This window comes from Idiotropiscis lumnitzeri, chromosome 9 (assembly GCF_059441095.1).
Source record: "Idiotropiscis lumnitzeri isolate Australia: NSW breed Sydney's pygmy pipehorse chromosome 9, RoL_Ilum_1.0, whole genome shotgun sequence".
In the NCBI taxonomy this organism is placed as follows: Eukaryota; Metazoa; Chordata; class Actinopteri; order Syngnathiformes; family Syngnathidae; genus Idiotropiscis; species Idiotropiscis lumnitzeri.
This window is the reverse complement of record NC_142399.1, coordinates 18,919,637-18,931,227: the sequence shown is the minus strand read 5'-3', so window position 1 is coordinate 18,931,227 and position 11,591 is coordinate 18,919,637. Positions and strand designations below refer to the sequence as shown.

Genomic DNA, 11,591 nt, shown 5'->3' with positions numbered 1-11,591 from the left:
AACAGGTTGTTAAAGAAATACTGCCTTCTGGGCAGTGTCATTGCAACCTTTTAGAAGACTCGTTATAGACTGTAACATGTCTACAAGTGGGGGGAAAACCTTAATTAATTAGAGCATTACAGTATGTGATTGTCATTACTATCATAATTTTAAAATAGTTATATCCATGTAAAACATCCATTATGCAAATTTACCAAGTTAAATAAACAAGGTAATAGTGAAAGTATTTAAAAACATCTTATTTAACTATCCAACCTTTTAAAGAGGTTGTGTTTTGGGATAACGGTTTTGAGTGCTGACCTTTAGAGCATTGAAAGAAAAAATCTGTGTCATACTTATCAAACCACCATGTATTGGATATAATATATAACAGTCACGGAATGTATCAATGAACTTGCTTCATAGAAAGATGAATTAAAGAAACAAGGAAAAAGCATGTAGCCAAACAGTATACATGATATACAGTATATATATCCACATTTGGACCGCACATTTGACAAATCGCACAATACAGCACCAAATAGCTTTAACTGATCATTCAATCCATTCATTCATTCTTGATTCAGCAGATATACTAATAATGTATTAATTACAAAATTGAATAATTTACAATAAAATAACAATTTTAAACATACATCTCTCATTTGCAGTACTTTTATAGTACAAACATTTCACCCTTTCTCCAAGTGTGTCTATGCCTTAACGGCCGCTGATTTCACAAAGGAGCAAAAGGGAGTTCTTCAAGGCTGATAAACCTTTTCCCATTTTGGTGATCATCACAGCAAGCAGCACACTGATGGTGAAAAGAAAAGCTTTTCTAAAGGACTATACAGCAAAACTCACAATGGTACCAAAATCACAGACAAGAAAAATGATCAAAAGTAAAGGTTAGCTACTGCAACTTGAGGACAGAAAAATCCCGACACAGATGTGTTGAAAAAAAAAAAAACATTCCGGTCCTCAATAAACCATTGAGAAGACAATGAGCGATTCTGCTGAATGACACCTACATCTCTTGAATGTTTTTGTTGAAGCCAGGTTTCTCACAAATGAATATACAAGACAGCGCTAAACCAGGTAACTTTGTGATTTGCTTCATCTGACATACAGTATTGCTACACAAAACGGCCTCTTTCTCGACAACTACTCACGTGTTGCGTCTTGTTTGACCTACCCAATACAATTAAATAATATTACACAGTAAAGAAATGTCTTTAATGCTTGCCTCCTTTTGTTGCGTGGAACCCTATGCACTGTGCCGTGCTGCTATTTGACTTTTGCATCTTTTTGAATGAATCGTTGAACTTGACTCCCGCTGAGTGTTTTCTGAAACGTAAATATGGGAAAATAATTCCTTTAAGAATTCCCTCCCTTAAATCACCCATTTATTAACATTTTACAGACAACATTACCACAGCCAAATCTGTCCATACGAGATGAGTGTGTGGAGGTCTTGATATGTATCTTGATTACCAGACAGCCACAGAACATGATAACACAAACAAATGAGACAGTGACTGAGTGATGAGACAGGTTAAGCCATAACATTCCAGAGCAAACAAGAATACTTCCACATGAAAACAGCATCAGTCCAGAATCTTCTTGTCCATGGATTCTTTGCCATTGGTCCGCGAGTAAGGCTCAAAAGCAGAAGAGCTCAGATAGCGGGCAGAGAGTTCTTGCAGATTGCCGGCTAACGAATTGGCCATGGTCAGCGGGTTCGATGACATGCGACTGGCGACACCGCTCAATAAGGAGGGCATGGGGAAGCTAAATAAGCTGTGAGCTGCCGCAGAGCTCTGTAGGCCTGGCACCGTACCGGAGCTGGTGACAGCGGGTAGAGTCGGGCTGCCACCGGCGGCTCCACTGCTACCTCCGATGCTGCTGGTATTGCTGCCCATGCTAATGGAGGGGGGCCGCAGGGCCGAGCCCAAAGTGCTGCTACCACAGTGGGGCAAGATGCCAGGTAGGCCTGAGGGTGTGAGAAGCCGACCTTGCTCCAGCAGTCTGAGGACACTACAGGTTGCCGCAGTCTCTGAAACCACTGAGCGGAGCTCTGAGTCTTTCCCCTGGTCTTTTTTCTGTTTTGTGCGCCGGTTCTGGAACCAAACCTTTACCTGTAGACAAAGCCAAGGGAAATTTCAAACACGCAAAACATTGGGGTGTCAAAGTCATTATAGTTCAGGAAAAACGTACGGGCAAATTAGATGTCAAGCATCATAGCATCATCAAAATCATAGCATAATCACCTGTAATTAACAATCAGTCCAAGTTTGCCCCTTTGTCCAAGTACATTGGGAAAATATTCATATTTAATGAAATGACAAAATACATCATAAACAGCCTCAAATTTCTTAAGACAAATGGACATCTTGCTTGTGATTATAATTTACATCTGGTCATGGTGTTTTTATAAATGTGTAAAGTTAAAAAAAAAAAAAAAAATGCAAAATAACCTTCCTGTTGTCCTCAATCTTGACCCAATCTGTTTGGACTTTTCCGTTCTTATTTCCTTACTCGTGTCTTTGTCTTTTCATTCCTCTATCCTATTTTCTTTCATTCTTCCTTACTTATGACCACTTTCTTTCCTTCCTCCCTCCGTCCTCCTTTCATTTCCTGCTTCCTTTCATTTCCTCTCTTCTTTTTTTCTTTACTTCCTCTTCCCTTTCTTTCTCAACTCAAGGAACTTCTGAGTGACGGTCAATGAATGTCTTCATGACTACGGCCAGTTGAGCGACGTCAGTAATATCAGCGCTCCAATATTTGTACAGATGTGTCAGTGCTCTCATCAGTTGCCTCATAAATTGTAAGAAATTACTTGACTTTAACTAAAGCCTTCCAATAGTTCCAAAATCCTCTCTGGCACAGTATTCCTCGTCAGATCAATGTTGGTAAAAGCTTGTCACATCTCTGCAGCTTTCAAGGCATATTTTAACGGCATGCCGTCGGAATATGGCTGCAATGCTGATGCTATTTTGTTAGCAGTCAGGTAGGCCGCTTTTACAGCTGCGTCATTGACCTCTTGGCTCCAAGAGAAAACAGACTGCCGTTTCCTCAGACCCACCAGCAATTCTTTATCTTCTCTCTTCTTAGTTGTCCTTGCAAGCGGTCATAATTTTCGTCATGATGAGTCTCTTATTTGCGTTCCATATTATTTGCTTTTTGACACTTGTTGATTACACACCAAGCACACAGGTTTCCCATTCCCCCTGTGAATAAATAGGATGTGGTTCATTTCGGCTAATAAGGGTAGACCACACCATAATTAGCAGAAGGCGCACTGCTGTCACCGGTTTTCTTCTACCGTTCAGTGCCGCTCCTACTCCTACAACAGTACGCCTCACTACTCCTGATGGAATGTTATCAGTAGGTATATGAGGCATTAGTGTGAAGCGCTTTGAGTACCATAGGTAGATAAGTGCTATACAAGAGACAGCCCATTTACCCTGGCTAAAATAGTTTACCCCTAGTGGATAATGTAGAAGGTATGTTTTATTTAAAAAAAAAAAAATAAAAATCCAGTGTTTGTTTTTCATGCATTTCTTTTCTTTCAAAATTCATCCTGCTTACTCCATTGAACCGCGTCGTGGGCCAATTCCGGCCTGCAGGCCGTATGTTTGACACAGCTGCCATAGACCATAAGACCATTTACATAGTCCTTCATAAGGGAAGGGAGCAATAATATCCACCCATCCACTTTTTACAATTTAAAGAGTTTTTCAGTGTGACAGCAGTGTGCGTAGCCCTTATATTAATATTTTGGCGTAAAAGGCCAACCATATTCCGGAATTGCTACAAATCAAACAAAGCATGATTGTGGAGGACGCAGTAATCCCGCGTGTAGTGCATTATGTCACCCTGCTAAAATATATACTAATATTTTGGCGTAAAAGGCCAACCATATTCCGGTATTGCTACAAATCAAACAAAGCGTGATTGTGGAGGACGCCGTAATCCCGCGCGTAATGCATTATGTCACCCTGCTAAAATTATTTTTCAGAAAACACAAATAATTCAACCAAATTCTGATTCGATTTTATTTACTAATAATTACTTATAATTTCCCCCAAATAACCAATGAGTAAAGGAAATGACAAATGACAAAAAAACTACTTAAAGGCAATTCAAGCAATGTATCACAGATGTATATTAATATTAACCATAATGACAATTACATTTTGAGTTAAGGACTTTTTCATCATGACTTTATTGGTGAGCAACGTATTTGCTGATGATACATAAGCAGAGTTAAATAATATTTATGAAAGATATTAAAATGATATTAATTTAATTTCAGTGAACTATATAGCGATGCCATATAAAAGATCCATTTCAGGGAAAACATTATTGGATATACAGTAAATATGTATAGAGTCGAATATATTAGGGGCCTTTGAAGCACACAGCGGAGCGATGCACAAATCATTGAGGTTGCTCCACAGCCAAGCTGATTAAATACCAAATTAACTTGCGTGATGTGTTGATCATGAAAGGTGTTTTCCAGAGCGTTGCTAATTAATTTATTTCTCAATGCGACGCAGAGCATTTTTGCTTGTGATCAGCAAAATCCCGGGTTACATTCAATGGAGTTGTATTTCAAGGTCGCATTAATCAGGAAGTGTAATGCACATACAAGTGGATATTTGGTATGCCAGCACAAAAAAAATGCAAGAAAGGCTTACACAGACACACACACCCCCCACACACAAACACTCACTCACACACTGTATAATGTAGTTATTTCCTAAATAGAGAATTGTTTGTCCATTAAATGAGATCCCAGAAAAGACAGATCGATTAGCCTAGCATTCATATTTACATAAGTGAATATTTCAGTCCATTAAAATACCAAAAATCTAAAATAACTATACCAGAAGATAACGCTCCAAGACGTGAATAAATATTTGGCTTTGGATTTATTTGACAGGTTAGTCAGAAATAACCTGCTAATTGTCAGCTACATTGGTTGAATGCAATATTTTTGCAAATGTGTTAATGAGTATGCACATCGGAACTCAATTGGCAACCATTTCCACATTTTTTGGGATCCTGGTGAGTCGCTTTTTGACATTTTTAGGTATTGCAAAAACCATCTAGAGAAATAAACTAAAAAATATGATAAAATAAAGTCAGGTTAGGCAGAAGAGGCATCTGCATTTATATTTAATTTGAAGGTACACTGTACACAATTTATTTTCTTTACATTTGTTGATTTGGAATTTGGAAATTTGTGCTTTTATAATTCAAAAGATATTGGTCAACTGTAAGGTAGGTCCTTATAATGTACATTTATTACACTGTACTAATGAAAAATCTCAATGAAGAGCCATAACAATTCCATGCAAAATATATTGTGCATTTTTTTTCAAGTTCTTATTCAAATTTTTTGCCTTGAATTCCATTCACTGCTGTCTATTGTATCATGTTCATTTGTGAACACAATGTTTAACAATGTCTATAAATTAACTGCAATGAATCATTTTATTATATTAAATTTTTTGGGGCGGTGGGGTAATAGCTCATCAGTAATTTTCGCACAATAATTGTGAACTACAAGTAATTCAAATACAGTGCAAATGAATCCAAGAAGTGTAATAATTCGAATGAGTCGCAGGCCCCTTAGTTGTTATTTTAACAGAGCTAATGTTCACTTTTCATTACTGCATACTTCCAAAAGCCAAACATATATCACCATCGCATTGGAATGACCAAATTATTTAAACCATTTGATGTAAGCAACGCTCTCTTGTTTATGAAAGGCCCTACTGCTCATCCGAACAGAGCATAGGATGTTTTAGTATAGTATAGAGGTCACACGTCAAGGAGAAGCTGAGAATGAAAATGATTGATTATTGTAGCAGCATGTGACTTCTATGGACCGAATGTTAATCTAATCATGTCACTTTGTTGCTGAGAACTGACACTGATAAAGATTCGCTCTCTTACGCCTCCTTCAAGCTGAGAACATGAGCTTTTTCCTTCGAAAAAATCTTGGTTTTGGCCTTGAATTCAGTTTGTGCAAATTTTGATCTGCAGACCTCAGAAAAAAAAAAAACTATCAATTTAGTCATGCTGAAAATCACTAATTATTAATTACGCAATTTAATTTGCAACAAGGATGAAGAGGGTAACACTGTTAGCCAATTTTGACAAAATGGAAAAACAACACTTGAGCTTAAAAGTTGCAGAAGCCAGAAAGAAATTGGAATGATTCCTTCAAGTCCGAATACAATGTTACGGGTTGACCTGCTTTGAAATATGGTGTCAAACTCAAGAGTGCAAATTCAGTTCATTCATGGCACGTGAACTCTAGCTGACCCCTCGCACATAGAAGTGAGGAGTCCACAACCTGTTTCATGCCGACTTTTATCTCGTCGGAATCTAGCACATTATAAACTCAATGTAATCCTTATATGGAGTATATTATGTGGTCAAATGTATACTAGTCTATCATTCACACACACTGTGTATGGGTATATATCTTTTTAATATTTTTTTCCAATTCATTTTTTTTAACCTTGAAATTATAAAGCTATATTGTAAAAGATTTTGCACATGTAGAACCAAATAAATGCAATATACAATTATTTTTTTCCCATCTAGACTGTTCTTCTGAAAAATACCATTGGTAAATATAACGTTACATTCTTCTTTTCAAAAAAAGTGCTTCGGTGTATTTTTTAACATTGGTGCATCTGTGAGGCCCATTGCAATCAGAGGCATAATATTCAATTCAAAATTGAAGGACAGTAACATTTACGTAATTAGTAATTCAAGCTAAATCAAAGTTGTTTCACTAAATACCGTTTCCAGAAAAAGTCAAATTTGAAATCTAGATCAAATAAAACACCTTGTAGCGAAAGTGTGAAAATAGACTGTAGCCCTTGTAGTTCTTCATGGGCAAGGTAAATTCAATTCAAATTAATGCCGCATCCTCATTATAAAGGCAGCAAGCCTATAACTTCAACAAATACAATTACATGAAATGTTTCTGTGCAGAAGCATAAAAATAAATCTTATTGTACTTCTTAACATTATTTTAAATATGATATGATCAATAATTAAAATATCTTGTTTTGTCTTCTCATAGTCTTGAAAAATGAGGCTATGATTTTTCCTGTGTCAAAATTGAGGATTTTCAAACATTTCAGAGTGGGATAATTTATATATATATATATATATATATATATATATATATATATATATATATATACTGTGTTGATCTATTTTTAGATAAATGGTCAATTGTCTACATTCAAAACAAACATGAAAATAACAATCAAGCATTTCAATATTGTAGCTAATTTTTTTCTTCCCCGTATTAACGCCCTAGTTCATTTACTTGTCAAAAAATCTCATCACAATTTGTCTTGTCTTTTAAATACTGCATTGTATTATTAAAAAAATATTCCTATTTAATTCATTCAATTTAATAACATTTCACGCAATAATTGATACAATTTTATATTCCATGGCTATTATTATAACAAGTAACTAAAGAAAGAATGTAAGGATAATCAAACATATTGAAGGCTGAAGGAAGACAGTTGAAATGACCACCTACCTGAGTTTCGGACAGATTGAGCTGTCGGGCCAATTCAGTTCGCTCCCTTCCAACGACATACTGACATCTCTGAAACTCCATCTCTAACCTGTAGAGTTGCTCTGCAGTGAAAGAGGTGCGGGTTCGTTTGGGCCGGTCCAAATCCAAACCCTTTGGTAGGATAATCTCTCTGATGGAGCCTTTTGCATCTACAACAATTACAACAAAGATGAGTCACACAGTGCACTGCGTAGTGTGATTGACATCAAGAGAAACACAGTTCCAAGTGAACACTGTCGTCATTATTGTCAAACATTCATTATTTTGCGTCGATGAATTACGATTGTGAATGATAATTGAAAATGATATTAAGTCACATAATTTACTTCATCATCAAAGACATTTATAATCAAGAAAGCACATAAATTCACACTGTTTGGAATGGCTAAGCGGCAAATTAAGATACTGATTAGAACATTCCAAAACTGTTCAAATAAATTGAGAGGTTGCGCAGTGTTAAATAAATTGATTGGATAAATTAATGATTGATAAAGCGACATGTGCAAATTATTCAAATGTTTGGTTTCATTTAATAGCCCCTCATTTTCTACACTTGGAGTGTTGTCCAGTAAATAATTGAAACTGAAAAATATAATAACAGAAAAGTTGTACTTTCTCTTGCTTAATTGTGGTAACTTTATCATTATTTAATTTTTAGGCATTGAAAGAGAATTGGTTGAAATTGGCTGAATTGATTATAATAAAAAACAAGTAAAATAACAAAACAATATATCAATATAATCAAATTAATTTCCATTTTATAATAATAATAATCAATTATTAATACTCAGAATGATAATAATAAATTCATTACCACTATATAATAGTATCCTCACAAATAGAATAGAAGAATTTTGTATAATGTATTTTAATAACAACAGCAACAATTCTTCCATATGTAATTATTTTACTTTGACCAAAATATGTTAAAAAACTTAATATTGACAAAGTGTGATTTTTTTTTCAACTCAAGCAACAATTGCTAAGCAACACAATTAGGTTTTGTTAAAGAACAAGAATTTAATTACAGTTTGGACAAAAATATTGTGAGCACAATAAGAAATGTGAAGAATTGTAACTTTAGTCTTTCTCCTTATTGCTTTTCTAGTAACTGCTAAAATTCATTGCAAGGATTCCTCTCGAATGTGTTTCTAATAAGAGAAACTTTTGTATTTGACCTAATAAGGCTATCTAATTCCAATTACAGAAAATGTGCAATTTGGAATTGAAGCAAAAAAGTAAAAGAATTACATCATTAAAACAAAAGTCAGGATTGCTGTCTAACAATAGTTTCTACATTTCCGAGTTCTGTTGGATCATCGTAGACGAAAGATTTACCTCGCACAAGTATTCTCCGACAGTAGTCCGGGTCTGCGGCGCTCCCCCTGTTTTTCTCGCAGTTTTCCACAGTCCCAGAGGAGGAAAAAGAGCTGTGTTGCTCCTTTAGAAAGCTTTTGGACAAACTGCCCTGTGAGTCCTTTCCGTCTTTGCCCTCCTTAAGTCCATTCTTCAGCACCAATCCTTCTGTCTCTTGGTTGTACCTGACCTCCATGCTCAGTTGGTGGACCTGTAGCTTGGCCGCCTCTTTTTCCTTCTTCCTTTGTCCCGTTTAAAACAAAAAGGAAATTCAAGAGAACACGGCGCAACAGATCATCTGACCAGTGTGGGTTTCGTTTCAAAACAGCACCTTTCAGCAAGGTAGCGTCAGCTATCTAATGGTGAAAGACTTCCGCCACCCAACCAAGGAAACCCTATTATCACTGACCAACTCCCTTGCCCAATGATCTTGAACGTCTCCGTGAAACTCGATGATAATTCAATGCCCCCCTTTCCTTGTTACAAAGACATCAGGCTGATAGATGAGCTACACATAATCAGAGCCATGGATGAGCCCTCGCTGTTTCAACTGATTGCGGTAATTTTGCTGCCTCCACATTTGCGTAACCTCGTGAATACTCTAAATTGTTAGGGAAAATCGACCAGGTCTTGATGGTTCCCGTCCGTTTGTTGACAGCCGAGGGAATCAAGAGAAATGATTGGTCTTGCCTCGCAACCGAGCCTCCCTGAGCCCTCACATCAACGTAGTCAGTCACAGGGATGTGACTCCTCCAGACGCACCAAAAGTTCCCGCTTGTTTCATTCTTTCATCCGTCCAAACCCAGCTGGCAATCTCTCCTCAACTTTTCACTTTGATTGCCGTCGATTGCCGTGTCAGCCAACTTTGATCCTATTTCTCTATGGCTCTGCTTGTCCTGTAATGCTCACATCTACCGCTATCGTAGGAAAGAGACACTTGGAAATAGCCAGCGGTAACGGCGAGACAGAGAAGAGCGAGAGAGAGGAAAACAGTTTCGGGTGAAATCCATGTCCGTGGCGCTTTTAATTATACTTTCTCGCTTTGTCCTGTTTTATTATTTCTTTGTTTGTTTTGGATTTTTTTGCCAGCCATGCAGATCAACTCAGCCAGGTCCTGAAAACAATTTCATCCCGAAAGCAAATGACTGAACCCCCGAAACCGACTTCAGCTCTCATGATCTTAACCTACGCGTTTGCAAGATGCAAAAAAGGGAACAAACCTGGTCATTAGTGCTCACTTTCTCACACATGCATACCCCTGGAATGGCCCCTACCCCTCTGCACCACTCGCCTTCCAGCCCACTAACCACCCACCCCAGCACCAACTCTTAGCTATTTTAATTGTCAGTGCAACAATATCTCTGAACACAGCAGTGGTCAGTAATCCAATAAGACCATTGATTAGGCTACAAAGATTCAATTCAATCCAGTGGCCGAGTGCAAGGAACATTCTCTGGTCCTTCTTGTCACCTTAGCTGGCCAGAAGCCCCCTTCAAGCTGCCCCCCTCCCTGAGTGCCATTCATGCCTTTATGAGAAACAGAGAGGGAAAGGAGTGAAAGATGGCAATTATCTAATTGGACTATTAACAGACAATTCTGTGAGTGTGCCTGCCCGGCAGCAGTCTCAGGGTGGCTTTAAGGGCTGCATGTTGAACTAACTTTATTCACAGAATGTTTGGGGGGGGGTTTGCTTGGAGTGGGGCAGGATCCATTGTTAGGGGAAGGTAAAAAGGAGGCGAAAAGGCCTCAACTAAGGGGAACCGAGGCTTCTCAAGCTGCAGAGCACAGCCACAGCCTGGGAAATAGATCGAGGATACAGCATTGTGGCCTCTCAGCGACACACAATAACAGAGGAGGGCCAAAGACGAGTGTTCGGCTTCTGCATTTAAAAAAAAAAAATCACACACGCTCAGCAGAGCATTATGGAGAGCAGCTTGCGAACATATTCCAATGGTAATTACCCACATTGTGCAACAATGTGAAACAAGATTTGCGAATATACACAAGCCACCACGTAATCGTTTGAGAACACCAACTTGCTGAAGGAAGGCCTTTGCTCGAGATATACAATGACTGTACTTGAAGTTGTCCATTTTAATATTCAATCCATTGAGCAGACTAGATCAATAAAGAGCTTAAAAGGCTAAAAATACATTTTTTTCTCATAAGTGGAAGCATTGGTGCAAGTGAATACACAAGGTACAGAATGAGCTCAACAGGCCATTGAAAAATCAGCTGTGCATGTTTCTCATTATTAAGGGCAACTATAACGGTTTCTGTTAGAATACATTTCATGAAGTTTGGTGAGGTTTAAATTCAAAATAGCTAACTTAAAACTCCCGGGTCAGTCATCTTTCTCACGATAATTAACACTGAAAAGCACGTATTTTCTAAAATAAATACTATGTGATGATGTTACTTGCTCTTGTGTGAGTCTGGATCAGGATAATAAATTTGACATAGTTTCCTCCAGTGAGAGGACATTGTGATGAATTTCTGTAAATTTACAGTAAATTTAAAACAATATATTACAAAGTACTTTGTGCTATTTTTATGATAATTGTAAAATACTGTTTGATATTCATCCATAGCGTGTAAATTAACAGTTAATCAGCCAGTTAACACAAACGGT

The 11,591-nt window shown here is 37.4% G+C and overlaps 1 protein-coding gene across 1 annotated transcript; it reads right to left on the bottom strand.

Moving 5' to 3' along the window:
- Positions 1-332: 332 nt before the first annotated feature.
- vax1 (ventral anterior homeobox 1) lies at positions 333-10,124 on the bottom strand. Its single transcript, XM_088304929.1, has 3 exons — positions 8,942-10,124; positions 7,565-7,752; positions 333-2,117 (listed from the first exon to the last, which is right to left on the bottom strand). Exons 1-3 carry the CDS (start codon positions 9,153-9,155, stop codon positions 1,587-1,589), a joined length of 933 nt encoding a protein of 310 aa, XP_088161055.1. The 5' UTR covers positions 9,156-10,124; the 3' UTR covers positions 333-1,586.
- Positions 10,125-11,591: the final 1,467 nt, after the last annotated feature.